General features: G+C 47.3%; 1 protein-coding gene across 2 annotated transcripts in view; it reads right to left on the reverse strand.

Moving 5' to 3' along the window:
* The window catches only part of mpped2a (metallophosphoesterase domain containing 2a), a 59,052-nt gene that overhangs the window by 30,754 nt on the left and 10,221 nt on the right, over positions 1–18,077 (reverse strand). For both annotated transcript variants that reach the window (XM_076733899.1, XM_076733909.1), the window contains exons 3-4: positions 8,374–8,555; positions 426–651 (exon numbers count right to left, since the gene is read on the reverse strand). In XM_076733899.1, coding sequence (XP_076590014.1) covers positions 426–651; positions 8,374–8,555 — 408 coding nt within the window. The remainder of the gene's footprint in view (positions 1–425; positions 652–8,373; positions 8,556–18,077) is intronic.

An 18,077-nucleotide genomic window follows, 5' to 3' on the forward strand; every position in this document is an offset into this window, starting at 1 on the left:
CTCCCACCTGCTTCTGTTCGAATACATGCTGCTCCCACCGTCCCTCGACCAAACACGCCCTCCACCCCTGCTTTCTTTCCACACCTGAGAGCCTATTGACAGAGCGTCCCGGTAACACGCGTATCACTTAACCCTGTGTCAAAACACAGGTGTAACGTAAGCCCGGGGAGCAGGCGAAGCTCCTGAGCTCATAAAGGAATGTGCAAGCTGGGAATGGCACCGTGCGCGGAGGTGAGGCCCCCTCGCTGAGAGGGTACAGCAGAGTACAGAGTTACCGCAGGGACGGGGGCTGGAAAACAGCCAGACACACCTTCACCTCGGGGATCCACAACACAACGAGACAGAAATGTGACTCAGCGCTTACGAGGGACAGAAAGTGATGAGAGTAGTTTAGGGTGAAAGAGGGAAAGCTGCAGTGCTCTTACCACGGCGCCCCGTATATCCGGAATCCCTTTATGGTGACGTCCGAGTCCTGCAGGTACACACAGTTTGTGAGCAGCGACTGGACATTGTCAAAGTCCTCCGGTTTGAGTTTGGAGACTGAGGGGAATCGGTAGTAATCCTGCTTCACCAGCTCGGCCATAAAGTCCTTATCGAAGGTCAGCTCGTGGTTCCCGGCGATCACCACCTTAAACTCGTACGGGAGGCCACCTGGAAGAGACAAGAAGCAGGGAGAGGGTGGTGAGCCCCAGGTGTACAGGTGCGCACACGTGCTAAGCTCCAATACGCTGAGCTGAATGGTTTGAGGCTGCTCAGCACAGCGATGTCGCACAGACGCAACATCGCAACTCAGCTGTAATCTATTTTATCTTTCCTATAAAATCCAGGCTGCTGCAGAAGGTACACAAACATTCAAATCAGTTGTTTGATGAAACCATCTCTGAATCTATATTTGCACATATTTTACTGCACGCTGTCGGCACACGTATCAGTGTATTACTGAGCGTACACCGAAATAATTCTTCACGCTGAACAAGTCTTCACACACAGCACACGTTTCCTCCGGACTGTGCAGCAGTATTTTATGAAATCACACAGGGTTTGTTCTTTCTGGCCGCTCGGTGTATTTCTACAGAAACAGCAGGCTGTCCTAATGTTTTGTACATGGAGCATACACTCCCTCAGCAGCTCCCTGTATACCTAACCCTGAGCACAGATCAGGGCTGGAAAGAAAGCTCGGATAAGTGGAGGGGAAAAATACCCTCAATTCAGACAGTCAGAGGGGTTGGAGCCGCAGCTGACGGCTCTGCTTGACCCTCGCGGACCGCCGTCCATCTCTGCTGACGCCGGGCGGCTGGGAAAAGCATGAACCTGAACTAAATGGAGAAGAACATCTATTACGATTCTCATCCCCTCATCTTTCAACTTCTGCTGTGCCCTTTTCGCTCTCCTCTGTCGGGGTGATTTGTCCCGGTTCCCCTTCGCCATCAAGGAACTGACTTCCTACTTTATTCCAGCCGATTGAGCACTCAGCGAAAGGGTCTGGCCTTCATCACCTCTCCATTCTCTCTATATTTCTCTTCTCCCTCTCCTGGATTCTGCTGGGGCTTCCTGTTGATCTTGTTCCAGTCTTCCTTCCTTTCTGTCTCTTTTAGCCTCTGTAGGTTCGTTGCAGGATAATTTATGTGCAGAGCTAGCTGAGCCACGGGAAGCGCGGGCGCTGAGGGGGCTGCAGCACCTCCTCCCCCAGTTACAGCACCCTGAACCCAGGCAATATAATTTATGACAGGGCTGCATCTAACGCTTATTTTCATGATTGCTTAATATGCAGATCACTTCCTCAATTAATCTATCAGTCGTTTGGTCTATAAAATGTCAGAATACGGAGAAAAACGCCACATTTTCTTCACTTTCAACTAATAAAAAAGCATTAAATCATCACATAAACTGGAACTATAAAAGTTTGGTGTTTCTGCTCGAAAGATGTCTTAAATGATTAATCAATTATGAAAATATTCCTCAATTAGTTTTCTGTCAATCAGCAGCATGAATTGCTCCAGCTCGGCTTTATGAAACCGTGTGGTTTGGTTTTCGTGTTTGGTCGGCGTTGGTCTGTTTTGGAAGCTGGCAGTGACGCGAGTGACGACTGAGCGATGTGCTAATTAATTCATCCTGATGGCTAAAGTTCATTTATTAACATACTGTCATTTTGTGTGGATGGCGTAATGTTAAATGCTGCTTTACGGTATTTACAGTACTGCATGGACCAAATACTGGTTGCAAAGTTTGGAGGTCTGGAAGACACATTTTGATAAACGTTGAAATACAGCAGCAGCAAAGTGAAATCGTCTACAGGCTGCACTGTTTACACGTGAGACGCCTGCATCCACCTACAGCACTGAGCTGGACTGTTAGCTGGGCTGGACCCCTTCTGTGGAGCTCCTCCTGCTTTCTGTCCCGCTGCTCCGCATTTCTCCGGCCAGGAGTGGCAAAAGGTTACAATGCCGAGAGGGCAAACTGAATCAAACGTTCGATAAAGAATCCAGTAAAATGTATTTGTTGAATAAAAAAGCTGTTGACTCTCGACAGTGAGTGAAAGAAAAGATGTGAGCGGCTCAATTTCGCAGCGCCGAAGTTCAGAATTGGAAATGAAACTAATAGAAACTGAATAAAACAGAAATTCAGTCAGGATACGCTGCAGATAAATAAAAAAAAAAAAAAAATCCCCCCCGCATCCGTCTAAAGCGCGTGTGTGCACGCAAAAGAGAGTGTGTGTGTGTGTGTTCCCTAATGCTGAAAATGAAAGAATCATGGTTCCCCGGTCAATAGGTTTCATTCCCGCTACTGTAAATTAGCTCTTGTCGCGTCTCAGGATCATAAATTCCAGTCTAACCTTATATGAGAGTGCAGTCTCTCAGTCCCCTAGCACTCTAACTGGATCACACATCCATTTACACACACACACACACACACACACACACACACACACACACACACACACACCAAAGTGAATCATCCTGGCAGGGAAAAGGTGGGAAAAAACATAATTACCATCAAACAACTCCATCTCCATTACTCTACTGGGAATTTCTACTGCTTTTTATTGCCACCGTGATACATCTTACAGAGGGCTGGTGGAGCGATACGCCCAGATTTATCTTTTCCTCTTCGCCCACAAACAGGGGGTATGAAAGACAGGAGGAGAATCAAACCGAAATCTCTGCGAGGAGCCAGAACAATGTGTGCGGAGAAATGTTTTGTCATCCCACTCGAGGAGGCACGCTTACATTTGTGCAGGACGTACGGAGACAGAAACACACCTGCATGCAGAGTTTTCACTGTGCAGTAACACAAAGACACTCCTTCCAAACAGGGTGAGCAGGAGTGTCATTAAAAAAAACATTTTCAACATTGAATTTCCTTAAATTAAACAGGTCACGTCTCCTCAAATGAATCCTTGAGGACTCGCTGTAGACTTCTCGTTCTGCAGCAAACAGCAGACAAAGTCGGCGACTGGCTGCTGAACATTCTGGAGCGTTGAGCTAAAAATCCAGATATTTCCTGCAGGAGCTAATCAATCAATCAACAATCATTTTCTGGATTAATCCGTCAATTGTTTCGTCCAACCAAAAGTGAACGGTCAACCCAAGGATATTCAAGTTTATTATCACATAAGACGAAGGTGACCGACAACTTCTCAAGCAGAAACTGGGTCATTTTGGCCTGAACCATTAGCGAACTGGTTTAGGACTGCTGCATTTTAGTCGTCATCAACCAGTCCCAAAAAGTAGCCAACTGGGGGGGTGGGGGAACAGCAGAGTCCTCGATTGGCTCTGAGAGGCTGTGATCTGATTGGTCTAAACCCTCAGCAGATGCAGACTGCAGGAATAGCTAGTCTCTCCTTGTCTAAATGCGTTAAATCCAGAGTATTTAACGCGGCATAACGTTGAATATGACGTTCAAACAAGTCCGTCTGCTCTGACACAGTATTCCCACGCTGCAAGTTGGAGTCCAGCATTGTGACGTACAGCCATGTTTCTCTCTAAGTCTTACTCCTGCTGCATTTCTGCTGCTTTAGCGCTCCACACTGCACCGTGTTTACGTCACGCATGACAACTATGACTATCAACAACTACCCACAGCGCCCCCAGCTGCATATCTGCTGCATGCATGACCACTAGGGCTGCTAAGATTGGCCAAAAATAATGGCTGCTTATTCCCTCTAAATAAACACACAGGTTCAAACCATTCAAATGTCTATTTTGCACATTATGCCCATACGAGGGTAGAACTAAAATAACGTCCTGTAACGTGTTGCTGAATTATTTGCTTGCATCAGCTCGACCTACATTTCATTTTTAATCAATCAGTCAAAAATTATTTGTACTAAGGACACTATTTTCCCATGTTTTAGTGTCTAAGTGACAAATGGGGGCAACATTTTTTTTAAACTGGTCCAGTATTGAGCCTGAGTGCTGCAGCCGGCAGCCGCCAAATGGGCTGCAAGGTTCATCCCTCGGGGCGTTTGCGCCGTCAATGCACGTCCACTAAAAGTGTTTGTTTTTGCTGTTGACAGGCTCAGATTGATATTCTAAGTGTTTGACAACATTATGGAAAGGACCCCTACAGAGACAGACCTTTTAGTTAAAGAGTAATGTCCCTCTTGTTTAGCCAGAAACAGCCGCCACATCGCTCTGACCAAAGCCACCAAACTCCATTTACAGAAACAGTCATTTTATCACGGCTGAACACACGTCATTCAAACACGACAGAAACAAAATAAACCTCAACAAAACCTTCTTGGTTTGTCTTTTGCTGCTGCAGAAAGCATCACTACCTCCAAAATAAACCCTTAATTGCACAAATGGAGAGAGAGCAGCAAGGGAAACCAGCGCATTGAGTGATTAAGGAAGTATTTTCAGCAGACATTATGACCAAAGAGATCCAAGAGCCGCCAGGTGGAGCTGCTTTTTTCCTCAATCAAATATTAATTTCCTCAATTGAATGTCTTTTTTATTTTTTTCCAATTCAGTTATAAAATCAAATTTAGAATATTTGTGCAATTAATGCTACTGATTAAATACTGCACCGTGCTAAAGCCACAGACAAACGATTAGCCTGCAACGATGCAAAGCGTCGTCTAGTGGTTCTGACAGCTGATTGGTGGATTATTGTGTGAACCTCCTATGAGCTCTTGGACTATTTGCTGACTTCATAAGGTAACAATATGTACAGTAAATACTGTTTACAGCTTGCTCGACAAACAGAAAACGAATGAAGGATGTTTAAAACCCACCTCCAGTGATGCAAAAGAGGAAGTTTTCACTGCTGAACACATATAATAAACTCCTGTATCTACAGACGTTTCACATCTGAGCTCAGACACAAACACGCAGAAGCCGCCGAGGCCTCTGGGAGCAGCTTAAAGCAGCAGATCAGAGCCGGAGCGCAACCATCAGACACGCTGGGTCAGGGAAAGCTCGTTCCTCTGCATCGATCTCCAATGATTTCCCTCAACAGGCCAAACATCAGTCGATGGCCCGGACAAACTGCTGCCTCCTCCAGAGTCTGAGAGGCGGCACAAACACACCGCTCAGTTTACAGAAGCTTTAACTCTCCAATAGCAGCCTCATCCAGCACAAAGTTTCGACTGTTTGGAAAGCGAGAGTGAGTCATCCCTCATATTCCAACCAGAAAAGAATCAACGCGCAGCATCAATTACTGAACTAATATGCCTTCAAAATGTCACTTTCCCATGTGATTTTCATCTCGTGGCCGACTCCTGACCTCCTCCATGTCTGACTCAGTCTCTTCCTTTCTGAGTCTCCCTCTGCCTTCATCAGCAGACAAAAAATGGCCTTGGAGGGAAGATGGACCTTTCATGTGAACTTGGCTTTTCTTTATTGGAGCCCGTTCTGCATGTAAAGCTCACTCCTACACTGCAAAATCCACAACATGCCGTACCTGCAGACTGCTGAGAGCTGGCTGAAATGAAAGATGGTATTTTATACTTTACTATAATTTCATCAATATGGATATCTGAAGCCAGGACAGACCAGTTTAAATTCCTAAAATCTGTAAGTCCATTTAGTCTCTATATGCTCTTTATCCTTAAAATCTGGTGAAATTACAGCTTTAATACCCAAACTTCATATCGAAAATCTTTTTTGTTTGTAGTATTTTAGTTAATTTCTTCCCCTCCACCCACAGTTTGATAACCAGGTGTTGGCTCCACACTCACAACCTTCAACAGGACATTAACAGGCAGGGCGCTCCCAGCTACACCGAGCCATTTTCCACTTTGCTCTGCATCGATTCCCCATTACGGCCGATATCGCTGTTTTCACCCCGGCTTAACAAAGTACAAACACACGCTCGCAAACACACACACTTGATGCAGCTGTCCGTGTTGATGGATGGAGGAGTTTGAAGGAAAAGCTGACCAGTGTGTCCTCCTGCTGCTGCCAGGTGCTGCGTTCGCGGTGACGCTGCAGAAAAGAGGGGGAAGAAATGGGGGCATGCATGCATGTGTGTGGACTTATTACCCTTTATGTGTGTGTGTGGAGAATTAGGGCACAGCACCTGGCAGTACAGCCTAGAAAAGTGGGTTCACTTACTGCGGCTGACCTGAAACTTCAAGATTTAAAGGCTGACAGTGTGTTTAAATCCATATAAAGCGACTGTTTGTTGAATCATTGCAAATACACAGCAAAACTGCATCAGGCTACAGCAGCAGCGATCAGACGCTCCAATACCTCCCACGTTCGTCCGTTACTGCGTTAACAGGCCGGGATCAAGCTCTTAAACATATTGTTTCTTCCATTCACGCCATGCCGGCACTTTGCAAACGCGCTCCAGAGAGGAAGAGCAAAGAAGGAAGGAAGAGGAAGAGCAGGGTTTGGCACGGCTGTGCAGGAGGACTGAGGTGTTTTAGCTTAAAGCTGGCTGTACTGAGCATGAGGACGGACAGTCATGACTGTGCTTTGGGAAGTTTCTATAAAACTGGATGAATCCGCCGTAGCTGCCGTGAATCCAGGCCGGCTGCAGCTGCTGTGGTCTGTGGAGAGGCAGGACTCTGACAGCCACCTTTCAGCTCTACAGGGGGCGAACGTTTCATAGGCAAAACACAGATTCTGAGAGCAGCGCTGCTTTAACCTGAGGGGGTTTGTTAGTTCTGACTCGAACAATAAAAATAGGTCAGACTACTGAAATCAGCTGTTTTCTCTATTGTAATTATTCATCGTTTAATCTAACATAGTTTTCAACGTGGTTAAATGAGACAGTGTGCCCCGAGTCGGGACCTGAAGCTGGATTTTGAGGGAAAACACCGCTGCCAATCTTCAGCTCCCTCAATGCCTTTCCAACATTGAACCGCTTCCTGTTTCTTGTGGCGTCTTCATCCACTTTGTGCAAAGCGCAGAGGTGTGTTCAAAGAAAACACAACTTTAACCTCAGCCGCTGGATTGTCTTTGCACTCCCTGTTTATTCGCCCCCATCAACCACTGAGAGACATGAGGAGGGACGAGCTAACATCATGAACAGCGACCGTGTGTGACAGCTCAGCACAACACTGACGAGGAACTCCGGCGTCCTTTTCACTCTCGTCTCCGTCTGAAGTCCTGAGGCTTCGGGATACGCGCAAACATTTTCAACTCATGCAGACGTGTCTTCGCCTCCATTCACGCCTCCCAGGGCGCATTTGTCCACTTGCGTCTTTCAATTTGCTTTCCATGCAGTTGCAATGGCGCTAAAATTTGCCCTGCATTCAGTCTTTCAGACGGTTTTCAGAACGCGCTTTAGACGCCGCGCTCACACCGTTAAAGGTTGTTTTGTGGCGTCTGTTGAGGGCTGGGACAGAGACAAAAGAACTGACATGTTTTCAAGCGTCGCAGGCCAGTGTGGTGGGTGGCACTTATTGATTCATGCACTTGGTGAAAGGGAACGTCAGGCTGGGTGTGTGTGTGTGTGTGTGTGTGTTTTGGAGCGTGTGTGTGAAACATGAATACATGAGAGGGACAGAAATGCTGCAGAGTCACTTCAGCTCTCGCCTGGAGGGGCCAGAAGTGAAACACAGGCTGCTGGGACACACACACACACACACACACACACACACACACACACACACACACACACACACACAAACAAAGAGTCGAGCGCTCCCACCCACAGCATGGGGCCAGAGGGAGGGGTCAAAGGTTAACTGAGCCAGGGTGTTAGGTCAGAGGGGTTAAACTGGACACTTTAGCACAGCAGTTGTGGGGTCAGCGGGGGAGGGCTGGGGGGAATCACTGTGTGGTCCAGTTACTGCTTATGCGTGCGACACGTCTCGTGCCTCGGCCCGTCCCCCCGGCTCACGAAAGCCTGCGCCAGTGTGAAAACAATGCGTGCGTCCAGCGGCGTGCGGGCGAATGTGCGTCTTAAGCGGCTTAGTACCTAGCCAGTCGTTGAACTTCTTGACCTCGGAGGGCAGGCCCAGCTCGGTGAAGTCACCCATGTGAAGCAGCACGTCGCCGTAGGGCATCTGGATGCCGTCTGTACGCGAGTGTGTGTCTGACACACACACAAACCTGGTGTGTCCTGCTGGCTTGGGAGTGTCATAAGGAATGGGGTCCACCCTGAAGAGACAGAGACAGAGAGACTGTTGAGAGCGGGGCTGGACGACGAGGACTAAACTTTACGTTCATACTCCATCAGTGGTGCCTCTTAATTCTCACATACTTATTTTGATTAATCATCATCTGGCAAAGATGGCAAAGAATTCAAGTCAGCTGCTGCTCGCAGTTTAATTATATGTGAATTTGACTATTTATTTATTAAAAAACCTCCAATAAGATAAGATAACTCTTTATTAATTAATTAAGATGAGCGAGGGTGTCACAGGCCGCAGGAACATAAAATGGAATAAGAAATACAACATAGACATTCTATACAAACATAATATGGCTACTAGGTAATAAACTGAAAATTGCACATGGTTACAGTGTTTTTCACAGCAGATAATAAAAATATGTAACACAGTATACAACAATATGTACATGCACAGGCTTTCCTGGGAGCCTGCAGATAAAAATTCAGACTACAGTCACAACAGGGGCGGCTTCGAGTCTGGATGGGGGCCTCCGTGGCGTGGCGTCCCCCCTCCCTCGCCCAAATGTTGCCATCGCTTTCGATAAAGGTTACAAAACCCAAACTGGGAAAAAAAAAAACTGTAATAAAAGTAAATCATGCATGGCCGGGTCGAGATTTATAATGTCAGTGACTTCGTTTGGCTGAACTCGGGTCAGTTTGTTGTGCAGCCCGAAGCGAAGACGTGTGCAGCGTCAGTGACTCACACCTGTCTTATTGTGTTGAATGACGTGTTTTCATACCAGCGCTGCAGCTCGTTTTGCTCTGATATGTCAATCACCTGCCCAGAAACGCTCCTTTAACAACACATACGTTTGAGCGACGTTAGTATATAAGAAAACTGCAACGGCACAGGTTACGGATTACAGACGGATACTGTGAAAACGTAAAGCAGGCAGAGATTAACTGATTGTAAAGTATATATGTTATTGCTGAGGAGCAGGAATTGCAGTTGTTTACCCTCAACTTCACAAGTTGTTGACACGGTTTGTGAATATTTTCAGCCCTTGAAGTCGTTTGCGGACATCTAAAAAATGTCCTCAGCACCTGAGCTGTGACTTCCTCATAATCTCTACCAGACGGGCCACACCGCAGCCTGACGCTATCAGTCTGAAAAGGGCCGTATAAACTCTAAGAAACCGATTTCTTACCCATCACATGACGCCGTCATCAGTCAAGTATGTTTGATTCCTTTTCATCACAGACAAAAAAGACTCGACCGATCTTGAAGCAATGAAATTTTCCACTTATTCATAAGACGTCTGCCCTTGGTTTCATTTAGTCATTTTATAATTTTGAACATTATTCCCTGTAAAAAGAGCTGCAATTCAAAGAATGTGCCCTTTTCCCTCTTTGTGATGTTTTAAAAAGGTGCACTCGATCCAGAAGCATATTTTTAGGAAATGTATGCTAATTTCATACCAGATAGCAGAAGGGACGCAGCTGAAGACTGGAACCTTAAAAAGATCATTTGTTGTGCAAAATAAATTACATGGTCGGCGGAATAATGCGAAATGCATCCGGAAGAAAACAGTGAGAAATGTGAGGCTCGGGCTGGAAAAACAACCAGCGCTCGGGTTGATTTGTGCACACAGGGAGGGCAATGGCTGTTTTGTGGCATCAGATTGGCTAAAGAGACGGTGAATTAAGGCATGCCATGTCCTTTCTATCCATTATCTAAAGAAAAAAACACTTAGACTCGAGTCTGGCTGGAAAAAGCCTTTTCTTCAGCCTTTTTGTTCGATGTGAGCACGTCTGTTAAAAAGGAAGAAAAACCTGTACTTTTTTCTGACTGAAAGGAGGGAAAAAAAATCATCTTGTCTGTAATTGAAGTCTACAATGTGCAATCTTCCAGCACTCTGCCACTAGACCATTATTTCATTAGAAGGGATGTCACTCTGTCGACAACATCAGACACATAATCAACGCTGCAATCTCCAACCTGACAAGCACACACACACACACACACACACGGGGTTAACTTGCATGTGTGCACAAACATGGCATAAAAACATCCGCAGAAGACGACGAAATCAAAAGGTTTCAGACGGGAGACGACGTCATTAACAGAGACGGAGAAAATGGGCACCTCGGCACAAAAGGAAATGTTATGGGGGGGGACGTTGCATTTGAGGAGTTCTCATTTGGGAAGCAATTTTCCTGTTTTTCCATTTCTAGGGCATGCTGAGCCGAACATTAGACACGAGAAGGCTTCACAAACAATGACAGAGAAGTAACGAACACCAGGGGTCGTCGTGACGCGCTAATCGCTGGAAGTGAACTCCAGAGGGACGAGCTGTCGAATGAAAGGAGCGCACATGAAGCCAGACTGTGCGGCGCTCACAAACAGCCTGGGATCTGTTGTTGTTCTGTTCTGGAGTTGAACTGTCATCTGCAAGGTCTCGTTGGTTGTAGGACAACGGTGGACAAGCTGGCGACCATCTGCAGCGTGTAGTCACTGTGCGCAGCCTGGAGTCCAGCCACCATCTGCAGCCACTATCTGCGGTCAGAAGTCTGCAGCAGGGGCGGCGATTTGGATAAAATCCTCAGTCGTGATAAACAAACGGGTGACAAAGGCTGAGAGTCTGCAGAACGGCTCCAGCGCTGTCAAAGACTCGAGGAGGGAGATGTTCCCTCGTCTGGTGTCACGATGAGGGCGTTGAGGAGCACTGGCTGATACTCCCTCCATAAACTCTGCTCAGATGAGTTCATCTGGCAACTGAAGGCCATTTTTATCACTTTTCCTTTTCTGTCACAACAATTAACCAATTGAAATCGCAAAAATCATTTCAGTCACACTCACTGATTTACAGCACTGACCTGATCCGAGCAGCGACGTTAAAGGGGTCGATACCTCAGTAGTAACAGCAGCTAAACCTAACTGACCAACGGCACCATAATCGCACAGCTCTCCTCTCGGTCTAACCACTGTTTGCAGTCTGCAGACTTGCTGCATCTCGAGTCGTCCACAAGTGCCGCTTCTGCCTCTGCACGACTGGATGAATTGAAAGCTGCAGGGCAAGAAGAGGCTGTTTGAGGTCTGATTCAGACACGCTGGCTTCAGACAGACAACGGCGCTGCTGCTGAACGGAGCAAACGCAGGCAGCTCAGGCAAAAACATGCAGCATCGTCCAGCTAAAAAGTTTAACTTTTTGCAGCAACACAACGTGACATCATCCGACGAAAAACTGCACTGGCCTATGACATACGTGCAAGCACAAATCCTGGTAGATTACGTAAGGTGAACGCCTTATTTCTCGTGTTTACTGTGCGATGATCGCCTCCAGGACGACTGTCCAGAGCAATACAATCCTCTTAAATATTATTAACCACTGTGCAGCCATTTGGCATCTCATAACTTCAGAACTAATGGATCTGCACCTCAGATTGGACTTCCTGGATCATATCTTACTGTATTATTTTACTGGCACCTCAAGCAACAGGAGCTGTTTGTCTGAACACCTGAGCAAGCACAACATAAGAAACTGATGCAGCTAAAAACGAATGCTCCGAAAGCCTTTTACGTTTAGAAAAGACCGCTGAAATCATCTGTTTGTAGACTGAATTTGTAAACCCGGTTTGTTTGTGTGACTCTGTGTCTGTAGCGTTCAGCCAGAAGGAGTCTGCTGCCTGTGGCTTGTGTTTTCTCGTCTGCAGCGGGCAGTCAGTACGTCATCTTTCACAGCTTCAGCTGGAAGATCTCAGCTTTGCTCAGAGACGCCGGAGCCCAGCGAGCAGCCCCGGACTCCATATTCAACACACCGGACGGAATGAAAAACTAGCTCCAAAGAAAATGATATTTACTATTGACTGTGCGCAGTAAATATGCCTCTGCGCTCGTGTACGCACGCACACATTAACGTGAGCCACCGGAGCAGCACACACAGGCCGGTGTAGCTGGTGATTAGATTTGGTTCTCCGTTGGTGCCTGGACGTCATGCAGCTTTACAGGATTCGACAGTTCTCGTCATGGAGGAAGGACGAATGCAGAACCACATGGGATGACAGAACACCCGACTACACACACACACACACATATATATATATATACACACACATATGCAAGCATGCATATTAAACAAAGCCAGGAGAAAAACAGCCTCCTTCTCCTCCCCTTCCCTTTGAGATTTAATCCACCCTGAGAATGTAAGTAAATACCAGCAGCCCCTATCAATTAAAGCAGGTCCGGGCCAAGAAACCTTCATGATAGTGCTGCATAGGTCTCACACACACGCGCGCACACACACACACACACACACACACACACACACACACAATGAGAGAGGGCCCCTGTCCTTCCTGTTAACATATGACTGTATAACAATCCAGAGGTTCATTAGTAATGTATACAGGAGTTCAGGAGTTCAGCAGCGCAGCACAGAGCCTCTGATCTATTGTAAACGGAGACAGTGAAAATGAAAAAGTCTCCTTGTGCTCCAGCAGCAGGTAAGAGAATATTCTCCAGTGACGGACTGAGCTGTGTTAGCAAGGAGGTTCGTGTTAACATGTCTGAGCTTCGGCGTGACATCAGAGGGAAGACTGTGGAGGGAAAAGAGTGGGGGAGAGGAGAAATGCTAATGCGCTCGAGGAGGGCAGGAGCACACTCTCAAATCCGCCATGACATTGGAGCTGACACAAAACCGAAGTCTGTGGCTGCAGAAATATCTGCTGGATGAAGAAACGTCTGTGATCCCGCAGAAACCCCGCTGCATTAACTTCTCCTCACCTACGGCTGCTGCAGCACCGCAGCGTTACAGGTCTCCGCTCAAAACCAAGATGCTTAATCGCGTTCATCTGCCTGCATTTCAGGATCGCACGAATGCATTTCTGCAACTGCACGCTCACTTTCACTTTGATCATCAAGTGCAGTATTTACTGAGCCGCCACCAGCCAGACGCTGCTCTTAATTACGAAATACAGAGATAACAGAAGACGTTCCTTATTTGGGAGCCAGAACGAGTTTTCTCTCTGAATGTCGAGCCAGTTTGCTCTTTTTCTCTTTGCTTGCTCTGCTTTAACATCTCAGACTGCCGTTTATTCGCATCACACAATGCTTCAGATCCACATGTTACGCTGCTTTCATGTGAATTAAAAGAAGCCCTCAATATCATTTTATGGTGTAATTATCTACATCAGAGTCTGCAGTAATATCAAAAAAGCATTACATTTATAATATCGGCTAATATAAGACTCTCAAGAAAACTTACATGTGGAACACAACTAAATCCTGGAAAATGGGATCGATCCCGTGCAGTTATTGGTTGCATGTGTCATATAGAGGAGAATAACAGCGAGGGAAGTATAAATCAGCATGGGAGAGGCAGGAGGAGGGACGGGGGAGTGCTCCCTCATGTCTGTAGGAGGATATTCAATTTGACTGAGCGCACTTGGCTCCGTGGCCTTCTGGAAAACACACAAGCCAACGGGGTCAAAGTTCAGCCCGGGCTTGCTTCTTCAAACGCGACACTTCACTCGCAGCAGATAAGAAGGTAGCCGTTCATGTCACGCTCCGTCTCCCCGAGCTCTTTAAGGAAGCCACATAATCGCTGTGATTGATTACAAAACGTCCTCAAGTTTGTTCTGAGCTCCCACCCCCGACTCTTCACGTCGCCCAAAACAGGCTGCGCGGCCAAAAACCTGTCCAGCTAAAGAGCTCTGACCATACGTCAGTGTTTGTTCCTCTTAAAGTCTGCTATGCTCCACTATAACAGATAACTTCATGCATTGCTCTACTGTGCCTGTGACTGACAGACGGTCCATCCAATCAGCTGCCAAGTGTCCGCCCCTTTGCAAACAATTTCCAGGTACCACTTCGTTGCAGCCCTGCTCTACAACATGGCCAGAAGCACATGAATAATGGATGACTGAATGTGAACGGCTGAACGCTGCATCCATACATCATTCTAAAACTACGGGCATTAATCTGCTGCTCCTCCTCTCTTCTGCAGGGATTTGCTCCCATTTAGCCACAGGAGCATTAGCCCGGTCAGCCGCTGATGATGCCTGGCTCGGGCGCCGCGTTTCAGTTCATCCCTAAGGGTCTGAATGGGGCTGAGGTCAGGACCAGTCAGGCGCTTCCACAGCAAACTGGGAAACCCATTTCTTCATGGGGAAACAGGAAAACCATCCCCACCAAGCTTGCACCGCAGCATATTGAGACTGGGTTGAATATTCTGGCCCCCCTCCCCACCCGAGTCCTGGCAGGGTTAACGGGGTCAACGACCTCTGAGCTGCCCACTTGTCTCAGACAGAAACACATGTCAATCACAGACCGGTCAGGATCTCTACCTGCTGCCACCTGCTGCACAAGGATTAGCCTCCAGCTCCTCCTCCTCCTTCCTGCTCCTCCGTTGTTAATGGAGTCGACCTGCTAATGATTTCTCGTCAATAAGACGACCAGCGGGGCCGCGGCCACCTAAAAGGTCCGGGGTCAAAGGGGAAATGTGGAAATAGACTGCTAATCAACTAGAGCTGCCCTGTCTATACATGAAAAACAGGATCAAGACTCGTAGACTCGCTGGTTTACAGGCCATCAGGAACACAAGGCTGGGATCAATGGGACTCTATCTGCAGTGATTATCAGAGTGTGTGTGTGCAGCTGCAAACTTACACTCACGACGAACTCACACACCTCAACATACCATCATTCTTTCCTGTGCATTCATCAGTAAACATTTAATATTTGACAACATTTCTTCAAGAATTGATCAGATTATTTCCACCTGTTTAATAGTCAACGCCAAATATCATAATGCAGAATTACAAAATTAGGAAATTTCACTGTGGCTTAAATGCATCAGGCTGCGCTGACAGTCTGCACGTCTGCACCTGAACGCCTCCTTGTCGAACTTCCCAACAAAGACTGTCGGAGAAGGTTTTATGTTTGCGTCCACTACACTAAAAGACTGGTACATTTAAAAGATAATCACAGCTGAGCCGGAGACAAAATAGCTCCTGTTGTTCCGCTGAGCTCACGCTGTCTTTATCGCTCTTTCAGGAGAAACATCAAAACACAATGCTCCCCATTTCCTCTGTCTATAACCTCTGCATCAGCTCCCCTCCCCCTCCAACACACTCACACTCACACACACACACACACACACACACCCACCGCTCACTCATCCATGGTGCAATACCATTTCTCTGAGAGGAGCAGGGAGAGCGCCTCTCTTATCTTCTGCATTTCAGCCGTCTGCGCTAATTCAATAAACTTCAGAGGAACAAAATGAACACAGGAATAACGGAGAGGAGGGTGGCGGCGGTGGGGGTGGGGGTGCACCAGGGAGCAGGGAGAGAGGCAAAGGTGGGAGACGAGAACAAGCAAACAAGAAAACCCGACAGGAAAAAAGGGCAAGAGCACAAACAGGGTGCAAACGCAGAGAGGGGAGAAAAATGCAAAGAAACACGAGCACACTGTAAAAAACAACCAAATGAGAATTAATGTTAAAGAATGGTGACTGCTGCCCCCACCGCCGCCGCCGCCCCTCCTTACTCCATTTGTTCAGGCAGGGTGCGTCCTCCTCATCCCTCCCATAATGGCAGAGTTAGGCACACAAAGCCCGCATTGGAATATCAGCACCGGAGGAACCTTCCGGCGCTGCGCTGGGAAATAAATTGCTTCTGCTAATGCCCCTTTCATTACGGCACAGCCTTTAATTGTGCTGCTGACAGTCCACCTGGCTGCAGGGCTGATGGGAGGGAGGCTGAGGACCCCGGGGGCCAAACACCAACCAGGCGAGCGTTGGGGGAATAAACTGGTGGAGGAGCGTTCACCTGGACAGAGACTTTAAGGCATCGAGCGACGGCTATCAGATGTGTTTTACTCAAGTGCTTCCTGCAGACATATTTTCTTCCATCCAGGTGTAACTACTCACCAAAAATACAATCATGCTTTTAGAAGATACTCTCACACAATTGGGATCGAGCGCTGAACCCCAACACCACAGAAAACTGCGTCTGAGCATGTAAAGCTGGCAGCGAACGTCTCATCAGACTCGTGATTTTCTTTGCATGTTCTTGCACAGCTGCTGGTGTTTAGACACTCTGTGAGGCTTCTTCTGTTAAACGGAGGAAAGAGCTCGTAGAATAAAAGTAAAATTTCCTCACAGTGCTTCAGGTGAGGATTATTTGGACTGTGTGCAGCATGCACAAACAGCCGCGTCATGAAGCTGAATTATGAAAGCTTGATGAAAATCATCCCTCGTCTCTTTTTCATCAAGGTGAATCTAAAGTCCTCACAGCTGCTTCGGATGGAAAATGTTCGGGGGTCATCCCGCCGACAGAGTGACAACACAGCAGAGATTTCATGACGTATCTCCGCTTCTGAAGGCGGGATTCGTTCAGCAGAGAGTCGCCATGAATCCAATGAAAACACTGCTGAAACGAGTCACGTGTACTATAAACACAACACTGATTGCTGGTAAAGGCAAACACACTTTAAACTGCACAAACGGAGGGCTTGTCAGGCTGAGAAGTTCCAGGCTCGGGCAGCGTTACCGCCGTTTCATGTCAACGGCGAGGTGACATCATCGGATTGTGCCCCGCGATGCCAGGCGTCGAGGCTCCGAGGCCAAAATCTCAAAGACATCAAAAGAGCTTCAATCTCCGAAACAGCAGACCTGTCCAATGTCAACTGTCACTTAACCCCCCCCCCCCACAACACCACCAACTCCACCGCTACCCGCCGGGCTCCAGCAGCAGGTCAGGGGTGGAGAGGGAACTTAATCAAGGGTTCTCCTGTTACAAAAGCCCCTCCACTCCTGGCGGCGAGCAGCGGCGGGCGGACAGAAACAAAAGGCCACGAGATGGAACCGCCGCTTTGTTCTCACGAGAGCCGAAGCCGGACGGCTGCTCCTCCACAAACCGTAAGGGAGGAAAACACGAGGCCGCACTATTAATTAGAAGAGCTTTTTTTTTTGCGATGCATAACTGATTAATAGTCACAGCTTTTCAGGCTTTTGAGGCGTTTTCAGCTCCCAAAAAGTCTGATCGTGGAACATCAACAGATTGAACTGCTGCTTCGTTTTAAGCTGATTATTCGGCTGATTATTAGCTGGTTTCTGGTTGAGGAAGGAGGTTATTTTGCTCTTGACGTATTCGTCCCAACATCACTTTCAGCCCACGTGACAACAGCTGGAAGGTTAACCTAACGTTTGTTATGCTGATGAGGGAAACATGATTAAATAGTCCGTATAGCTCATCCCTCTCAGACTCATCCCGCCAAACTTTCTAACAAATCCATCCAATACAATCACCCAAACAGTCATCGAGTATTATGACGAGATCATAAATATCTGTGGGAAATCAGAGCAGCAAGCAGCACAGACCAGACAAAGGTTAGATATCAAAAGCCGAAACATGTTCGAGTTCCTAAAAGTGGATCATCTGTCATCTGGAGACACTTTGCTTTAAACCCAGACGACCACAAACAAGAGCAGACCCGCGACCGAGTTTGACTTCAGGTTGGAGCTGCACCACAAGCTAATAAAATACTGTGACAATTACAGTAAAAC

This window comes from Chaetodon auriga, chromosome 1, assembly GCF_051107435.1.
Source record: "Chaetodon auriga isolate fChaAug3 chromosome 1, fChaAug3.hap1, whole genome shotgun sequence".
NCBI classification, from domain to species: Eukaryota; Metazoa; Chordata; class Actinopteri; order Chaetodontiformes; family Chaetodontidae; genus Chaetodon; species Chaetodon auriga.